The sequence below is a fragment of the Tamandua tetradactyla genome, chromosome 14 (genome assembly GCF_023851605.1).
Source record: "Tamandua tetradactyla isolate mTamTet1 chromosome 14, mTamTet1.pri, whole genome shotgun sequence".
Lineage (NCBI taxonomy): Eukaryota > Metazoa > Chordata > Mammalia > Pilosa > Myrmecophagidae > Tamandua > Tamandua tetradactyla.
Genome location: NC_135340.1, coordinates 1,947,030 through 1,967,469, shown reverse-complemented (window position 1 = coordinate 1,967,469; position 20,440 = coordinate 1,947,030). Strand labels below are relative to the sequence as shown.

Genomic DNA, 20,440 nt, shown 5'->3' with positions numbered 1-20,440 from the left:
CAGTTACAAAATGCTTCATTAATACGGTTCCTGCCAATTCAGTAATTATTGTGGTAGAAGGACAGATTCTCAGAACTTCCTACTCTGCCATCTCCTCACAATCCTCCCTCTCTAGGCTGGTTTTGATAAATTGACTTTTTTTTTTTAATCCACTGAAAATTATCTCTTGTAACAGTTTTCTACTTAAAGCCTATTTTTTCTGATATAAGAATTGCTATATCAGCTCTCTTTTGGTTACTATTTGCATGAACATTTTTTTCCCCATCCCTTCCTTTCACTTTTATTTGTGTCTCTGGGTATAAGGCAAATCTCTTTTAAACAGCATATAGAGGGAGCATGCATTTTCATCCATTCTGCCAATGTGTGTCTTTTGAGTGGCGAGTTTAATCCATTAACATTCTGTGTTATTAATGATATGGCAGGACTTACATGTCAACTCTTTTTTGTCTCTCTTTTCCTTTACTGCACCCTTCTTTTCTGTATAGTTGATCTCCTGTGATGCAACTAACTGATTTCTTTCTCCATTCTGTCTCTGTCTATTCTTTCTTTTTTTTTTTTTAAGATTATTTTCTTTTCACATGGGCAGGCACCGGGAGTTGAACCCGGGTACTCTGGCATGGCAGGTGAGCATTCTTTTTTTTTTTTATTTATTTTTTTTTTTATTTTAAAACATATTTATTAATAATCCATTGATTTAAGAAGAAATTACAGTGAAAATACAAAAATACTTGGAATTAAAAAAATAGGAATACTACATTCCAAAGTTTGTGGGGTTCATCCATTGTAATTGAAGAGAATAATTTCCTTGGCTATAATTACTTACTTTAGAAAAGAAAAAAAGTTAAAAAAGTAAGATGCTAAGTATCTATTTTAAGTCAAGAAAAAAACAAACAACAAATCCATAGTAGCAGGAAGGAAACAATTAAGCAAAGAACAGAAACTTGTGAAATTTCAAAATGATCATAAAATAGAATGACTGATCAGGAAAAGGAGAGAATTTATGATTAAATAATTTAAGAATGAAAGAGATGGCATAACTGTGGGTATAGCAAAGATTAAAATAATCACAAAATTATGTAAAATTTTATGCAAATAAATTTGAAAAGTTAGATGAAATGGGCATTTGCTGGAAAAAATTTAACATAGCAAAACAAATCCAAGAAGAAAGTAGAAACAAGAAGAGTCCTATTACCAGCAAAGAAACTAAATCATCAGTTTAAAAAAAAAAATCTGCTCATGATTATTTTAATACAAGTTATACAAATAGTCAAGGAATATTTAACCCTATATTATACATATAAGTTATTCCAGAAAAATAGAGGAATTCAAAATGATTCTTAGCACTTCTTTTAGTTTAGCAAAATCTTGAAATCATGGAGAGATAAGGAGAAAATTAGATGACAGAGTCAGAGACAGACAAAGAGACAGAGAAAGGCCAAAATGGACATTGCAGTGTTTTATCACCCAATCTTGAAAATAACACACAGTTTCTTCCACTTTTCCTCTATTTGTTAGAAGCAAGTCACTAAGTCCAGCCCACACTCAAGGGGAGAAGGTTTAAGTTCTGCCTCTTAAAGAGAGAAGTATCAAAGAATTTATGAATATTTTACTAACCAGTACAACTACCGTGGGAGAGGATCCAAAAAATATGCATACAATTTATTATAATTAGTAAGAAAGTTTAGGAAGGTTGCCAGAAATAGGATCAATCTACAAAATCAGTCGCACACATTTTTATGTAGCAGTAATAGCATTAGAAAACACGATATTTTAATAATACACAATAGTCATTGATAAGGAGCCTCGGTTTTTAAAATGATGAGCTGGTTTGAAAGGAAGTATGACCCCTAAGAAAAACCATGTTTTGATATAAATCCCATTTCTTAAAGGTAGAATAATCCCTATTCAATACTGTATATTTGAAACTGTAATGAGATCATCTCCCTGGTTGATGTGATTTAGTCAAGAATGGTTGTTAAACTGGATTAGGGGATGACGTCTCTACCCATTTGAGTTGGTCTTGATTGGTTTATTGGAGTCCTATAAAAGAGGAAATATTTTGGAGAATGATTCAGAGAGAGCAACACTATGAAGCAGAGAGTCCACCAGCCAGCAGCCTTTGGAGATGAAGAAGGAAAACGCCTCCCAGGGAGCTTCATGAAACAGGAAGCCAGGAGAGAAAGCTAGCAGATGATGCCGTGTTCGTCACATGCCCTTCCTGACTCTGTTCGCCATGTGCCTTCTCACTTGAGAGAGAAACCCTGAACTTCATCGGCCTTCTTGAACCAAGGTATCTTTCCCTGGATGCCTTTGACTGGATATTTCTATACACTTGTTTTAATTGGGACATTTTCTCAGCCTTAGAACTGTAAACTAGCAACTCATTAAATTCTCCTTGTTAAAAACCATTCCGTTTCTGGTATATTGCATTCCAGCTAACCAGAACAAATGATAAGACCCCAAATTAATCTATAAGTTTTCACCATACCTAATATACAGATTCTGAAATTTTCAAAGAACAGAAAAAGCCCAACAATAATCAAGAAATATCTGAAGTGTACAGTAGAGGAACTTGCCTTACTAAATATCAAAATTCATATTGAAGTTACAGAAATTTAGAAAATGTGGTCAATATAAAATAGATAAATTGACTAATGGTTCAAAATAGTCCAGAAATGGACCCACATGCACAGAGAAAATTAATGTTTGATAGAAATGGCATTGCATTTCATTGCATCTCATTCAATTCAATGAGAAAATGAGAGACTATTCCATAATTTCTGAGATAATTAGTTGTCCATATTTTTTTTTAATCAGATTAAAAAATGAATTCTGGTTTAATTAAAGACAGATAAATACAAGACCTGAAACTTTTTTAAAAGTTATAAAAAAAATGTAGGAGATTGTTTTCATGACTTGATGGTAGGGAAGGATTTTTTTATACAAGACTTTTTTTTACATATTTTTATACAAAATTGCAATCTATAAAATAAAATAAATTTTAATTTATTACATTAAAATTTAAAATTCATCTGCAATTAAAGTGAGAATTAAAAGAGAAATGGCAAGCTGCAGTTGGGGAAAAGTTATATTCCCTACATAACACCAGCAATTGATTAGTCCCCAGAATATGTTAAGTACTTGCACCAAAAAGCAGAGAAGCAATCCATTGAAAAAGCAGGCAAACTATATTAGGAGGAAAAAATAATATCTAATAAACACACAAAATTATCCACAATCTCACTGATATTTAGGGAAATATAAAAGGAAAGCACAATGAGTTACTATTCCACAATCATCAAATTGGCAAAAATATAAACCTCACATGGCAAATGTTGTAGAGTATATTGGAAAACAGAAATTCTTATGTTGCTACAAATGAAAATTGGTGCCAGTGCAAATTGGTGCAACTATTTTGAAAACCAATTTGGCAAAGTTCAGAATAACAGGGACTATTTCTTATTCTCTTGCATAGTCACTTAATAAATATGGTTTCTCAGGGAGGTGGAGGTATGTAAGAGGGTTCTCAAATTTCTGGATATTGGGAAGAGTAGAGGAAGGATTATGAGTTCAGTGTGGGACATGTTCAGTTTTAGATACTTGCATCTAACGTTCAGGTAAAGATGCCAACAGGCAGAGAGATGGACATGTGTCTGGAGATAAGGAAGGATTCTGGATCCGACAAAAGTTTGGAAGTCTTCAGTCTACAGTGGAAGAGAGAGTAAAATGCATGTGTTTGCTTCACATGTGCAGTATTTTTAGCTAGACAAGCGTCCTGCGAAGTAACTATTCAAGCAGTTTGGCCCCGACTGCTTTAAACCCTCTCACTTCACGTGGTTGGCATGTGTGGGGATTTCTGATGAGTGATGTACAAAGCCACAGACCACCAAAGGACCCCAGGTGCCCGGACTTAGACCACAATGTGAGAAAATAGATTACAAGGTATATTATTATTCTCCAGTGCCTTTTGAAACCTCAGGCATTGAATCGAATATATGTCAGGTTCCCTTTAATGTGAATTTTGTAGACTAATAGCCTGTGTTATGATATCTGCAAATTACAGGACCAATATGGGATTAAATCAGCACCTAAGAAAGAATTAAAAAACTCAATCCTCTTCCTACTTTTTTTTTTTTTAATTTTTAAAATAGTCTTTATTCATCCAATTTCATATCCAGAGTTAACCTCCATTAATAGCTGGGTATACGGCTTCAACATTTCTGTATTTAAGTAGGCACACAAATGCATAATGGTGTTTTTTGTTTTTTAACAAAAATGCTTGTGCCTTTTACCTTTTTCAATTTATATGTCATACACCACTTTCTTGTAACCATATGTATCTGTACCTAACTTTATTTCTCTTTTTTTCTAATTAATTAAAAAAAGAATTAACAAAACAATTAGAAATCATTCCAATCTACATGTACAATCAGTAATTCTTAATAACATCACATAGTTGCATATTCATCATTTCTTAGTACATTTGCATCGATTTAGAAAAAGAAATAGAAACACAACAGAATAAGAATTAAAACAATAATAGAAAGAAAAAAAACAAAAACAAAAACAAAAACAAAAAAACCTATACCTCACATTCAGCTTCATTCAGTATTTTAACATAATTGCATTACAATTGGGTAGTATTGTGCTGTCCATTTCTGAGTTTTTATATCCAGTCCCGTTGTACAGTCTGTATCCCGTCAGCTCCAATTATCCCTTATCTTTTTTTTTTTTTAATTAACGGAAAAAAAGAAATTAACCCAACATTTAGAGATCATACCATTCTACATATGCAATCATTAATTCTTAACATCATCACATAGATGCATGATCATCATTTCTTAGTACATATGCATTGGTTTAGAAGAACTAGCAACATAACCGAAAAAGATATAGAATGTTAATATAGAGAAAAAAATAAAAGTAATAATAGTAAAATCAAAACAAAACAAAACAAAACAAAACAAAAACCTATAGCTCAGATGCAGCTTCATTCAGTGTTTTAACATGATTACTTTACAATTAGGTATTATTGTGCTGTCCATTTTTGAGTTTTTGTATCTAGTCCTGTTACACCGTCTGTATCCCTTCAACTCCAATTGGCCATTATCTTACCCTGTTTCTACCTCCTGCTGGACTCTGTTACCAATGACATATTCCAAATTTATTCTCGAATGTCTGTTCACATCAGTGGGACCATACAGTATTTGTCCTTTAGTTTTTGGCTAGACTCACTCAGCATAATGTTCTCTAGGTCCATCCATGTTATTACATGCTTCATAAGTTTATCCTGTCTTAAAGCTGCATAGTATTCCATCGTATGTATATACCACAGTTTGTTTAGCCACTCTTCTGTTGATGGAGATTTCGGCTGTTTCCATCTCTTTGCAATTGTAAATAACGCTGCTATAAACATTGGTGTGCAAATGTCCGTTTGTGTCTTTGCCCTTAAGTCCTTTGAGTATATTCCCAGCAACGGTATTGCTGGGTCGTATGGCAATTCTATATTCAGCTTTTTGAGGAACCGCCAAACTGCCTTCCACAGTGGTTGCACCATTTGACATTCCCACCAACAGTGGATAAGTGTGCCTCTTTCTCCGCATCCTCTCCAGCACTTGTCATTTTCTGTTTTGTTGATAATGGCCATTCTGGTGGGTGTGAGATGATATCTCATTGTGGTTTTGATTTGCATTTCTCTAATGGCCAGGGACATTGAGCATCTCTTCATGTGCCTTTTGCCCATTTGTATTTCCTCTTCTGATAGGTGTCTGTTTAAGTCTTTTTCCCATTTTGTAATTGGGTTGGCTGTCTTTTTGTTGTTGAGATGAACAATCTCTTTATAAATTCTGGATACTAGACCTTTATCTGATATATCATTTCCAAATATTGTCTCCCATTGTGAAGGCTGTCTTTCTACTTTCTTGATGAAGTTCTTTGATGCACAAAAGTGTTTAATTTTGAGGAGTTCCCATTTATTTATTTCCTTCTTCAGTGCTCTTGCTTTAGGTTTAAGGTCCATAAAACCGCCTCCAGTTGTAAGATCCATAAGATATCTCCCAACATTTTCCTCTATCTGTTTTATGGTCTTAGACCTAATGTTTAGATCTTTGATCCATTTTGAGTTAACTTTTGTATAGGGTGTGAGAGATGGATCTTCTTTCATTCTTTTGCATATGGATATCCAGTTCTCTAGGCACCATTTATTGAAGAGACTGCTCTGTCCCAGGTGAGTTGGCTTGACTGCCTTATCAAAGATCAAATGTCCATAGATGAGAGGGTCTATATCTGAGCACTCTATTCGATTCCATTGGTCGATATATCTATCTTTATGCCAATACCATGCTGTTTTGACCACTGTGGCTTCATAATATGCCTTAAAGTCAGGCAGCGCGAGACCTCCAGCTTCGTTTTTTTTCCTCAAGATGCTTTTAGCAATTCGGGGCACCCTGCCCTTCCAGATAAATTTGCTTATTGGTTTTTCTATTTCTGAAAAATAAGTTGTTGGGATTTTGATTGGTATTGCATTGAATCTGTAAATCAATTTAGGTAGGATTGACATCTTAACTATATTTAGTCTTCCAATCCATGAACACGGTATGCCCTTCCATCTATTTAGGTCTTCTGTGATTTCTTTTAGCAGTTTTTTGTAGTTTTCTTTATATAGGTTTTTTGTCTCTTTTGTTAAATTTATTCCTAGGTATTTTATTCTTTTAGTTGCAATTGTAAATGGGATTCATTTCTTGATTTCCCCCTCAGTTTGTTCATTACTAGTGTATAGAAATGCTACAGATTTTTGAATGTTGATCTTGTAACCTGCTACTTTGCTGTATTCATTTATTAGCTCTAGTAGTTTTGTTGTGGATTTTTCCGGGTTTTCGACGTATAGTATCATATCGTCTGCAAACAGTGATAGTTTTACTTCTTCCTTTCCAATTTTGATGCCTTGTATTTCTTTTTCTTGTCTAATTGCTCTGGCTAGAACCTCCAACACAATGTTGAATAATAGTGGTGATAGTGGACATCCTTGTCTTGTTCCTGATCTTAGGGGGAAAGTTTTCAATTTTTCCCCATTGAGGATGACATTAGCTGTGGGTTTTTCATATATTCCCATTATCATTTTAAGGAAGTTCCCTTGTATTCCTATCTTTTGAAGTGTTTTCAACAGGAAAGGATGTTGAATCTTGTCAAATGCCTTCTCTGCATCAATTGAGATGATCATGTGATTTTTCTGCTTTGATTTGTTGATATGGTGTATTACATTAATTGATTTTCTTATGTTGAACCATCCTTGCATACCTGGGATGAATCCTACTTGGTCATGATGTATAATTCTTTTAATGTGTTATTGGATACGATTTGCTAGAATTTTATTGAGGATTTTTGCATCTGTATTCATTAGAGAGATTGGTCTGTAGTTTTCTTTTTTTGTAATATCTTTGCCTGGTTTTGGTATGAGGGTGATGTTGGCTTCATAGAATGAATTAGGCAGTTTTCCCTCCACTTCGATTTTTTTGAAGAGTTTGAGGAGAATTGGTACTAATTCTTTCTGGAACCTTTGGTAGAATTCCCATGTGAAGCCATCTGGTCCTGGACTTTTCTTTTTAGGAAGATTTTGAATGACTAATTCAATTTCTTTACTTGTGATTGGTTTGTTGAGGTCATCTATGTCTTCTTGAGTCAAAGTTGGTTGTTCATGTCTTTCCAGGAACCCGTCCATTTCCTCTAAATTGTTGTATTTATTAGCGTAAAGTTGTTCATAGTATCCTGTTATTACCTCCTTTATTTCTGTGAGGTCAGTAGTTATGTCTCCTCTTCCATTTCTGATCTTATTTATTTGCATCCTCTCTCTTCTTCTTTTTGTCAATCTTGATAGGGGCCCATCAATCTTATTGATTTTCTCATAGAACCAACTTCTGGTCTTATTGATTTTCTCTACTGTTTTCATATTTTCAATTTCATTTATTTCTGCTCTGATATTTGTTATTTCTTTCCTTTTGCTTGCTTTGGGATTAGTTTGCTGTTCTTTCTCCAGTTCTTCCAATTGAACAGTTAATTCCTGCCTTTTTGCCTTTTCTTCTTTTCTGATATAGGCATTTAGGGCAATAAATTTCCCTCTTAGCACTGCCTTTGCTGCGTCCCATAAGTTTTGATATGTTGTGTTTTCATTTTCATTCGCCTCGAGGTATTTACTAATTTCTCTTGCAATTTCTTCTTTGACCCACTCGTTGTTTAAGAGTGTGTTGTTGAGCCTCCACGTATTTGTGAATTTTCTGGCATTCCGCCTATTATTGATTTCCAACTTCATTCCTTTATGATCCGAGAAAGTGTTGTGTATGATTTCAATCTTTTTAAATTTGTTAAGACTTGCTTTGTGACCCAGCATATGGTCTATCTTTGAGAATGATCCATGAGCACTTGAGAAAAAGGTGTATCCTGCTGTTGTGGGATGTAATGTCCTATAAATGTCTGTTAAGTCTAGCTCCTTTATAGTAATATTCAGATTCTCTATTTCTTTATTGATCCTCTGTCTAGATGTTCTGTTCATTGATGAGAGTGGGGAACTGAAGTCTCCAACTATTATGGTATTTGTGTCTATTTCCCTTTTCAGTGTTTGCAGTGTATTCCTCACGTATTTTGGGGCATTCTGGTTCGGTGCATAAATATTTATGATTGTTATGTCTTCTTGTTTAATTGTTCCTTTTATTAGTATATAGTGTCCTTCTTTGTCTCTTTTAACTGTTTTACATTTGAAGTCTAACTTGTTGGATATTAGTATAGCCACTCCTGCTATTTTCTGGTTGTTATTTGCATGAAATATCTTTTCCCAACCTTTCACTTTCAACCTATGTTTATCTTTGGGTCTAAGATGTGTTTCCTGTAGACAGCATATAGAAGGATCCTGTTTTTTAATCCATTCTGCCAATCTATGTCTTTTGATTGGGGAATTCAGTCCATTGACATTTAGTGTTATTACTGTTTGGATAATATTTCCCTCTAACATTTTGCCTTTTGTATTATATATATCATATCTGACTTTCCTTCTTTGTACACTCTTCTCCATACCTCTCTCTTCTGTCTTTTCAGTTCTGACTCTAGTGCTCCCTTTAGTATTTCTTGCAGAGCTGGTCTCTTGGTCACAAATTCTCTCAGTGACTTTTTGTCTGAGAATGTTTTAATTTCTCCCTCATTTTTGAAGGACAATTTTGCTGGATATAGGAGTCTTGGTTGGCAGTTTTTCTCTTTTAGTAATTTAAATATATCATCCCACTGTCTTCTAGCCTCCATGGTTTCTGCTGAGAAATCTACGCATAGTCTTATTGGGTTTCCCTTGTATGTGATGGATTGTTTTTCTCTTGCTGCTTTCAAGATCCTCTCTTTCTCTTTGACCTCTGACATTCTAACTAGTAAGTGTCCTGGAGAACGCCTATTTGGGTCTAATCTCTTTGGGGTGCGCTGCACTTCTTGGATCTGTAATTTTAGGTCTTTCATAAGAGTTGGGAAATTTTCAGTGAAAATTTCTTCCATTAGTTTTTCTCCTCCTTTTCCCTTCTCTTCTCCTTCTGGGACACCCACAACACGTATATTTGTGCGGTTCATATTGTCCTTGAGTTCCCTGATACCCTGTTCAAATTTTTCCATTCTTTTCCCGATAGTTTCTGTTTCTTTTTGGAATTCAGATGTTCCATCCTCCAAATCACTAATTCTATCTTCTGTCTCTTTGAATCTATCATTGTAGGTATCCATTGTTTTTTCTATCTTTTCTACTTTGTCCTTTACTTCCATAAGTTCTGTGATTTGTTTTTTCAGTTTTATTTCTTCTTTATGTTCAGCCCATGTCTTCTTCATGTCCTCCCTCAATTTATCGATTTCGTTTTTGAAGAGGTTTTCCATTTCTGTTCGTATATTTAGCATTAGTTGTCTCAGCTCCTGTATCTCATCTGAACCATTGGTTTGTTCCTTTGACTGGGCCATATTTTCAATTATTTGAGCGTGATCCGTTATCTTCTGTTGGCGTCTGCGCATTTAGACAGATTTCCCTGGGTATTGGATCCAAAAGTTGGGAAGATTTTTCTGTGAAATCTCTGGGTTCTGTTTTTCTTATCCTGCCCAGTAGGTGGTGCTCGTGGCACACGTTTGTCTGCGGGTCCCACCAGTAAAAGGTGCTGTGGGACCTTAAACTTTGGAAAACTCTCGCCGTCCGGGGGGTTCGCTAGCCGAAGCGGCTTGAGCTGGCCCGGGGTCCGAATGCAGGGAGGGTTGCTGGTCGCCGCAGCCCGGGAAAGAGCCCGTCCGAATTTCCTAGTCAGCCCTGGGCGACAAGCGTGGCAGGAGGGCGCCAGCGGCAGCGGCCCGCCCGAGAGAGTGCACGTTCCCCGGGAGTCACGGGTTTGGAAGGGGCCTCCCCCACCCGTCACCGTTCTCCGCGGCCTGGGGATTTCCGATCCAATTCTCTCAGTTGGTCCGGGGGGCTGCGCGTGGTGTGGGCGCCAGCCGCCTTGTTTTCAGGGGACCGCCTCTCCAATTCTCCCAGCCGGCCCGGGAAGGGGGAAGGGAGTAACTCCGGCCACTTCCCGCCCCGCCCGGTGAGGCCCGCGCGCCTCGGCGTTCTCACCCGAGCTGCTTCTCTCAGCCAGCCAGCCGTTCCAGGATGGGGTACGCTGTCTTTTTTATCTCTGTTGTGGCTTTGGGCGCTTTCTGTATCGTTTCTACTCCCCTAGTAGCTGTCCTGGGGAAGAAACTAAGATCCGCGCGTCTTACTAAGCCGCCATCTTCCAGGAAGTCCTCCAGGTGAGTATTCTTGCCTGCTGAGCCACCGTGGCCCGCCCTCTGTCTATTTTTAAAATACTCTATGGTTATTCTAGGCTTGTATTAAACAACTTAAGACTATAACCTACTAGTTTAAAGCTTATTAAATTAATTTCAATAATATACACATTCTCTGATCCTATATCCCTCTGCTTCTTTTTATGTTGTTTTTGTCACACATTACATTATTGTGACCATAACAAAGAAATAACCATTGTATTCTAACTCTGATAGGGAATAAACAGTTATATCCTAAAGAGACAGTGTATGACAGATGAAGAATTTTTAAAGAAATTTAAGGTACATATTTCAGTACTTTAAATGTCACACAATTGCCTTCTTGCTCTGATGAGAAATCAATACTTTAGTTTTACTGAGGACCCCTTGTATGTGATGGATTGCTTTTCTCTTATTGCTTTCAGAATCCTCACTTTATCTTAAGCATCTGACACTGCAATTAGGATGTGTCTTGGAGAAGTATACTAGGATTTATCATGTTTGGAGAACTTGGACATGTAATTTATATCTTTCATAAGAGTTGGGAAATTTTCAGCCACTATTTTCTCAAATATCCTTTCTGCCCTCTTTCTTTTCACTTTTCCTTCTAGGACTCCCATAATGCATACGTTGGTACACTTCATGTTGTCTCAGGTCCCTCAGGCCCTGATCATTTCTTTCTATTCTTTACCCGTTCTTCTGACTATGATTTCAATTGTTTTGGCTTCTAGTTTGCTGTTTCTTTTTTCTGCCTGTGCAGATATGCTGCTGTATGCCACTCATTTTTTAATCTCCACTTTTGTGTTTTAAATTTCTATAAGTTCTGGTAGGTTGTTTTTTTTTTTAAAGAGAGAGGGAGGAAGGGAAGGAAAGACAGAGAAGGAAGGAAGGATGGAAGGAAGGAAGGGAGGAAGAAAGGGAAACATCTTTAAACATTTTCTTATTTTTTATTATATTTTGTTTGTTTGTCTGTTTTTTACATGGGCTGGGGCCGGGAATCGAACCGGGGTCCTCCGGCATAGCAGGCAAGCACTCTTGCCCGCTGAGCCACCGCGGCCCGCCCCTGGTAGGTTGTTTTTAAAGCTTTCTAATACTTCTCTTTGTTCACACATTGTCTTCTTAATATCCTTCAGTTCTGTAGCCATATTTAGTATATGTCTATCCATATTTTCCTTCAATTCCTTAAATTAATTTAGGAAAATAGTTTGAACTTTTTTGATTAATTGTTCCAATGTTTTTCTTTCTCATGAAGTTTTATCACTTGGATGAGTCTTATATTCCTGTTTCTTATTCTTAGCATACTTGCAATTTTTTGCTGAGGTCTGGGCTTTGACTATTTTGATGTGCTAACTCAAATTTATTTGCGTCTTAGTTGAAGTCAGTTTCTCCCCATCCTAGGGTTTTATAGTAGAATGACTATGTGTTAAGGCTCTTTTTCAACACTTAGCCCTTATACTAGACCCTTAGAACAGTCTGTTTTTTACCAGTCAGATTTTCTCAGGTTTTTGGCACCTGTCTCTTGCCTTGGACAGGACATGCCCTATTATGTGCAAATGACTTCACTTTCTAGAGAAGATTTCTTTTCCTACATTCCTTCTCTAGGAGTCCTGCGCTGTTTTTGTGCCGATTTTCCTCCCCAGTGGCTACCATTTGCTCAACTGCTCTCCATTGTTTAGTGTCAGTTTTCCCTAACAGTTCTCAGTCCTGGGGTCCACTATGCCTCACTTTTCAATTTTCCCCTTTTTCCATGCATATTTTCTGCCTCAGGTAACTTCCTTCGTTAGGGTATCACCCCCCAGGGAGCCAGATGGAATCATTATTCAAAAATACCCCTCTTTTTTGTTAGGGTGCACCAGTGATTAGAGATGAGGTTGAGTGTATATACTACCTGCTATCAGCTCTGCAGCAGTTCTCTTGTGTTTCATGAGGGCCATTTTATATGTATGCACTCACTGATGGTAGGTCTATACCCTGGGTCTTTGCAGCTTTGGGTCTCTGCGCTTGAATGTGTGTGCAGTTCCACGCTGCTGCCCTGAGTATCTCTGTGGTCCGCAACCATGGCAGGAGGTGCCCAGGCTGGAGTGCTGACACTGTGTGACTCTCAAGCCTCTTGGGACTGAGGGTGGGGGATGGGTCTGGTCTGACAGGTCCAAACTGCAGATTTCCTACCTTCTTCTTCTCTTTCAGTCAGCCTTTGTAGACTCTTTTTCCAGTGTCTCTCATCAGTTCCAAGCAAGTGGGATTTGCCCTATTATTTAGCTTTGAGGGAAAATTTTCCCAGGATGTCTTAGGTTGCCATCTTGATGACATTTCCCACACTTGTGATTTTTTTGACCCAGTGGATGCTTAAAAATATTCACATACTTCTGAATTTTCCATTTCTCTGTTATATTGATATCTAGCTACATTCCATAGTGGTCAGAGAAGACATATTGTATGATTTCAGTATTTTTTAATTTATGGAGACTTGTTTTATGACCTAATATATGGTCCCATCCTAGAAAATGATCCATGTGCACTAAAGAAAAATATATACCCTATGTGTCTACATATGTCTGTTAGATCTATATGGTTTATGGTGTCATTCAAGTCTTCTATTTCTTTATTGATCTTCTGTCTAGATGCTCCGTCAATTACTGAGAGTGATATGTATTGATATTTCCTATTAATGATACAGAACCTTCTATTTCTCCCTTCAACTCTGTCAATATTTGTCATGTATTTGGGGGCACTGCTGCTAGGTACATATATATTTATAACTGCTATATTTTCTTGTTGACTTGACCCCTTTATTAGTATTTAATGATTTTTTTGTCCCTTTTAACATCTTTTTATTTAAAGTCTATTTTATCTGCTCACTTTTATAGTTACTATTTGCATGATATATTTTTTCCATCCTTTCAGTTTCAACTTACTTGAATCTTTGAATTTAAGGTGAATCTGTTGTAATCAGCTTACAGATGAGTCATGCTTTTTTATTCGTTCTGCCAATTTCTGCCTTTTCACTGGGGAGTTTAATCCATTTACATTTCTAGTAATTACTCTTGAAGTAGAATATTCTGCCATTTGCTATTTGGTCTTTCTAAGTCTTTTTTTGTCCCTCAACTTTCTGCTAATGCATACCTTCACATTTATATGATTTTTTTTTTTTTGTATTGTACCATTTCGAGCCACTTCTTATTTCTTTGTATGTATTTTCATGGTGTTTACAATGGGACTTAAATTTAACATCCTAAATCTATAGCCATCATGTTTGATTTGTTACATTTTAACTTCAATAGTTAACACATACGTTGATCCTATGCCCCCACCTTTTGTTGTACTTGTTGCAAGTTATATCTTTATAGTTTTATGCCCAAAATCATAGAATTATTATTTTTTATGCATTTACATTTTACAACCTATGAGAAGTAAAAAAATTGGAGTTACATACTAGAAAATACTATACACTCATACAGGCATTTAAATTACCTATATAGTCACCTTTACTGGAAGTCTTTATTTCTTTATGCTTGTAGGGCAGGTCTAGTGCCACCATAAGACCTCAGCTCTTGTGCATTTGGGAATGTCTTTAATTTCTCCTTCATTTTTAAGTGAGAGTCTCACTGGGTGTATTGATTGGTCATTTTTTTCCTTCAGCACTTTCAATAGGTCATCCTACTATCTTATTTATTTATTTATTTATTTATTATTTTTTTACACAGGCAGGCACTGGGAATTGAACCTGGGTCCTCTGGCATGGCAAGCAAGCATTCTTGCCTGCTGAGCCACCGTGGCCTGCCCTCATCCTACTATCTTCTTGCCTCCTTGGTTTCTGATGAGAAACCTGCACTTATTCTTACTGGGAATCACTTGTATGTAACATATTGCTTTTCCCTTGCAACTTTCAGAACTCCTTCCTTGTGCTTGGTAATCTACAATTTGACTACTATGTGTCTGGGCATGGTTTTCTTCCAGTTTCTCCTGTTTGCGGTTCATGTGCTTCTTCAATGGTCTTATTCATGTTTGCTTTCATTAAGTTTTGGAAGTTTTCTGTCACTATTTCTTTGAATATTCCTTTGGCCCTTTCTTTCTTTACCTTTCAAGACTCTCCTAATGTGTATATCGTTATGCCTGATGTGCTGCACAGGTGCTGCACAGGTCTCAGGCTCTGTTTACTTTTTCATTCTCTTTTTTTGCTCCTTGACCTAAATCATTTCCATTGTCTTTTATTTGAATTCAATGATTATTTCTTCTACCAGCTCCAATCTGCTACTGAAACTCTCTAAGGAATCTTTTCATTTCAGTTATTGTGGTCTTTGACTCCAGTATTTCTGTGGTTCCTTTCAAAATTTTCTTTCTCTTTGCTGAGACTCTTTTATTGTTGTTTCATTGTATTCCTAATATCCTTCCTTTTTTTAAATTTGTGTTCTCCTTTATTTATCTCTTTGAGCATATTGAGGATCATTTTTTTAAAACTTCTTTGTTTGGTACGTCCAAAGTCTGTTCTTGTTCATGGCTTCTGGATTTTCATTTTGTTCCTTTGGATGGGCCATCACTTCCTGCTTCCTTGTTTCTCTTGTAATTCTTTGTTGCACATTGTACATTTAATATTTTAAGTGTTAACTCTGAAACTTATTCCCTGAGGTGTCAGTTTATTAAGTGTATCTGGCTAGTGATATGACAGATTTCCTTGAGTGCCATGAGCTAACAAAACCATACAAACCAACACATACACACACAAACCTTTCAAAGTCTACAGATTGGCTCTTTAGCTGCCGCTCTGCAAATGTGAAATATAGGTACTGTCTTTTCTGAGTCTGCTTAACCCTGAGCTTGTGCTTGTTCATGACCTTAGAAATTCCTGTTTTCAGAAATCTAAATGCTCCTCTACTCCCTAGGAAATTGATTTTCTCCCCTTTCCCAGTACTCCATTGAGTGATTTAAAGTAGGCAGTTCTTTCTCCCAGGCCACTTTAATTAATTAGTTTCTCACAATGGTTTAACTGTTTGCAAGCTCCTGCCTGCAGGGCCGATTCTGGGATGAGCCCAAGCTTCCCAGTCCAGCCTTCGTGTGTGCCACCTGGAAGACTGGCACTAAAATAGGGGCATCTCACTATGTGGTCATTCTGCTCCCTTTGGAACCAGGCAGGACCCAAACGGGACTGCAGGGTGGCTCTGCACCACGCCATGGAGGGGGTGGACCAGTTAGGGTGCCACGAGCTTCTGAAGCTTCTCCTTCTGGTGTGTGGGTGGGTGGGAGGGGTGTTCAAATTTTTATTTCAAAACATTGGGTAGCTTCAATGTCCAGGTCATGGCAAGATCAGAACACGTGTGCAATACCTCACAATACATTACAGTCCCAAAAGGTACCAAAAAGTGCAATAAAATAATCACTTTCGTTACAGGAAATGTATGACACAAATCATATAAAATTAAAAGGTGGCAATGGTTTCCTAAGCTACAGATGACTCTTGACAACCAGAGTCCACAGCAGGCTGCAGAGCGGCAGCTGGAAACAGACCCTCCCACTAGGCTCTGGGGAACCTGGTACAATCATCCTGTAATTGCACTCTGGCCTTGGATATATCACATGCTGCCTAACACAACTAGAGTTCTTGAAATAGTGAACAGGAGAGTGATTTCCAGGGGAAAATTTTAAATAAGATGCACATGGGACAGGCCATAGAAAATTTGTCAAGCTAAACTTGGTATGTAATTGTTTGTGTTCACTTGATATCCAAACGTGTGCAGTCAGCCTGTTGTCGTGCTGCAGCCTCAGCATGCCGTGTAATTAGTTATTCTGACAGCCGTCGTGTCTCTGGCTCTTCCCATAATCTGTCCGACCTGACTGCAGTCGTAGCCTCCATGGCCCGGGCTGCAGCCCTGGTTCCAACTCTGACTCTGACCTCCACTTCCTCCACCGCTGCCACCGCCTGGGTTCCCACGGCCCCCAGAGCCACACTGCTGTAGCTGTCGACTTCTTGGGGCTGTCCACGTTTATCTCACACTTGCTTCCACTGACGGTGTAGGGTTTTCTCCAGGGCTTTCTTCACAGGCTCCTCTTCCTTAGAGGTGACGAAAACAAAGCCCTGTCCTTCCTTCAACTTTGGACCCACTGGAAGCTCAAAGGCGTCCGTCTCCCCAAACTCCCCGAAGTATTCCCTGATCTTCCCCTCAGTGGCTTCAGGATTCAGAAACCCCACAGAGACTTTCTTCGCTGCACCCTTCTCTGTGGCCACAGCATCTCTGGGTCAAAGACACACATCGGCCTGTGCGCCTCTGGTCTAGGACCTTCTCCACAGTGGCCGCACATCTGAAGAGGCTAAACCCAAACCCTCTGGACTGTCCGGTGTTGGGGTCGTTCTCATCGTACAGTCAACCACCTCTCCGAACACAGCAAAGCAGTCCTTTAGGTCCTTTCTGCTGGCACCCCTGCTCAGGCCGCCCACAGGCATTTTCGCAAGCCCTCCTCACTCTTGCTGCATCCATCTGGCCGCTCCCGGAGCCAGACCGGCCACTTAGTGCCTGGGGACCGGCCCCTGGGGCGGCCTCGAGTGGCTCCCGGCGCGCCACGTGGGCTGCTCCGCCCCGCTTCCAAGGTGCAGGGCTGTGGCACTGCCGGGCTCACGCCAGGGCCTCGGTTAGGTCCGCAGAGCGCCCTCCACCCTCCTTCCCACCCTGCGTCTCTCTCCTCCTCCTCCCCGCCCCTCCTTCCCGCCTCCAGTTATTACAACCCTTTAACTCTTTTCTAGAGCTTTGAGAAGACGGTTCTGCCGATTTTTACCATTTGTTCAAAAGTCCTGTTGGGGAACAGCACTCCGGAGCAACCTGTGCCGCCACCTTGGTTGGCCAGAAGCCCTGATTAATTAATTTTTTGCTTTATTATCTCTCTTTGAATGGTTGTCAATCTTTGATTGGAAGCCGGACATTTTGAATTTTAGTTTTCTTACTTTTGAGTACTTTCCTAATGGCCCATGAAGTTGATATCTTATGCCCGGTTGGTGGTCACAGGCACTATATCCCTGGCTGTGTGGGTGCTTTATCCTCTTCCTGTAAGTCCTTTACACGGACTGACTTTTGTTTGCTTATTTTTTTGCGTGGGATCCTGGGTCTCGGGGCCAGCAGGCGAGACTGGAATCCTTGAGGAGCCCTTCCCAGGCCGTGGCCATTTCCCCGCAGGCACGCGCTCGCCAGGGCTCGGCTGGAGTCTGGGGGCGCAGACGCCCACCCTTTGCAAGGCCAGGGAAACTCCTGAGGCTGTAAGTTGTGGCAATCGTCATGTTTTCCTCATTTGTTCCCTATCTCTTAGGGGTCACTGTTCTTTGTTACTGGTTTTATATATTTTGCCTAACTTTTTTGGGTAGCATGGTAAATCTGTTCCCTGTTACTCCATCTAGCTGGAGACTGGAAGTTTGTGAGCGTAACAGAAATTGTCAATCGGAGCTAATCTTACAGATTATTCTTTAATCTATAAACTATACAAGAGGTTAAGGCAATACACTAGGGCGAGCATAAAAGAATACATTTTTAAACTTCCATTCACTTTTCTGTCCTTTGAAGAGACAATAAGCTTTGAACACTAAAACTTAAAGAAAATTCATCTGTCAAGAATTCTCTGCTGTGATAGTTATGATTATGTTTTTTTTGTTTGTTTGTTTGCTTTTTTTTACATGGGCAGGTACCGGCAATCGAACCTGGGTCCTCTGGCATGGCAGGCGAGCATTCTTGCCTGCTGAGCCACCGTGGCCCACCCTGTGTTTTTATTTTATGTGGATATTAAAAAAAGTAGGTTTCTATGTTATGTGAATATTATAGAAATAGGTAGAGAGATACTAGAAAAATTTATTTTTATTTGTCCCACAATAAGATCTGGTATGTTATATATTTTAAAGTATGTGGGAAGCAACTCTTTTTGACTGACTAGAAATTTCTTCTAGATCATGTCAAATTCCCATTTCTAACAATGTGGAAGAGCCACATACGGAGCATCAACTTAATTTCTAAGCAAACTACACAGTCTAGGAAATGAAGAGATAAAAGCATCAATCAGCAATTATCAGTTGTAAATCACCAAAATAAAAATATAATCACCATTACTTAATCCCTCCTCCTAATTCACATGCCTTAAAATGTATAAACAAAACTATTTCTCATTGTTAATTTCCTCAATGAATAGTCTTTCAGGGCCCTGAAAAAAAAAGGTTATTTCTGATTGGCAGGTTAAGGTAATTCAAGCAATATGAGTCAGACTTTTTTTTAACTGTTAGTACTACTTATGGTATTTCTAAAAATCATAAACAACAAGCATTTTCATTCTTTGCTCATATGAATCAATTTGTTTCTCAAAATGTGTCACAGAATACCAGTCCTAACAGATGCTCTGTGGGGATAAAAAGGGACATTATGGTCAAATAAATTGGAGAAAATGCTACATACTCTATACCACTGCTGAAGATTCACAAAGCACTTTTAAGCACACTAAAAGCTCCACACTAAAAGCTCTACCAGGCTGTGATGTAACGAAGAAACCTCTGTTTAATGCAATGCTTATCAAACTCGTACAACGGAATTCTGCTATCAATGACAATTATTAATATCATATAGAATTGCAGTTTCCAGATAACACTCTGGGTTGTTGCTACGCCAATTTGTCATTTCAAAAGAAATGGTAAGAGACCTCATATATCATGCAGAGTCTTTTGACTGTCATAGAACTTGAAAGGAAGATTGAAATTAATAAAACTTGAAGGAAAAATCTTAGACAATTTGTTAAAATAAAAAACCAATTCACATCCATAACTTTTCCTTAGCTTTGTAGCAACTGAGGGCCAAGCACTACGAAGTAAAACACTACACGTGACCACTGTGTTTATCAGCATCAGCTTAATAAATTCTTGTCTATTTATTCACAAAAGAAGTAACTAGGCTTACAAAATTATAAGAGGTTAACAGAGAAATCATTTGGTTTACCCTTAAACTTTTGGGCAGACTACCATTTTACAGTTTTAAATCTAAAATTATTTTTCTCTCTACATAAGCAAATGTAGTACCTGTAAAGTTTCTCTGCATACATAGGCTATTTGCAATTCTGATAATGGTCCTGTAACTAGAAAGGAAAAAAAAGGGATCATATTGTTATATATTTGAACATAACATTAATAACAATCTACTTTAGAAACTAAAAATTATAAAAGTTCTTCGATGTGTATCTTTTGATAATTTACTTTGACTGTGAACATATATATTTTTTTAATCAAGAAACAAACAGTTACTAATGTTGAGACTTTAAAAATAAGAGATTTACTCAAAAACAACTTTGGACAGTGAAATGGACAGTATCCACTATGTGCAAAGCATAGTACTAGGTATCACAGGAAGTTCTACAGAGAACGGTGGACATGATCTCAATCCTAAACAATTTATCAAAAATATAAAGCCAAGAAACTGGATAAATATATAATTAATTACACTTCTACAGAGAAAGAGAATCATAAAAATATTGATTGCTGAAGTACAATGAAAGGTATCAGATACTTTATTTTAAAGGACAAGATATTTCTTTGGTAAAATCATTTAACACACTGTGTATCAACACAGGGTAGCTTAATCCATTACCTGATCCAAGAATTTTTAAAGTAGCCAGGTCACTTCTCTCT

At 38.0% G+C, this 20,440-nt stretch overlaps 1 protein-coding gene across 2 annotated transcripts in view; it reads right to left on the bottom strand.

Moving 5' to 3' along the window:
- The window catches only part of MAP4K5 (mitogen-activated protein kinase kinase kinase kinase 5), a 180,143-nt gene that overhangs the window by 72,113 nt on the left and 87,590 nt on the right, over positions 1-20,440 (bottom strand). For both annotated transcript variants that reach the window (XM_077126796.1, XM_077126795.1), the window contains exon 5: positions 19,835-19,890. In XM_077126796.1, the coding sequence (XP_076982911.1) occupies positions 19,835-19,890 (56 nt within the window). The remainder of the gene's footprint in view (positions 1-19,834; positions 19,891-20,440) is intronic.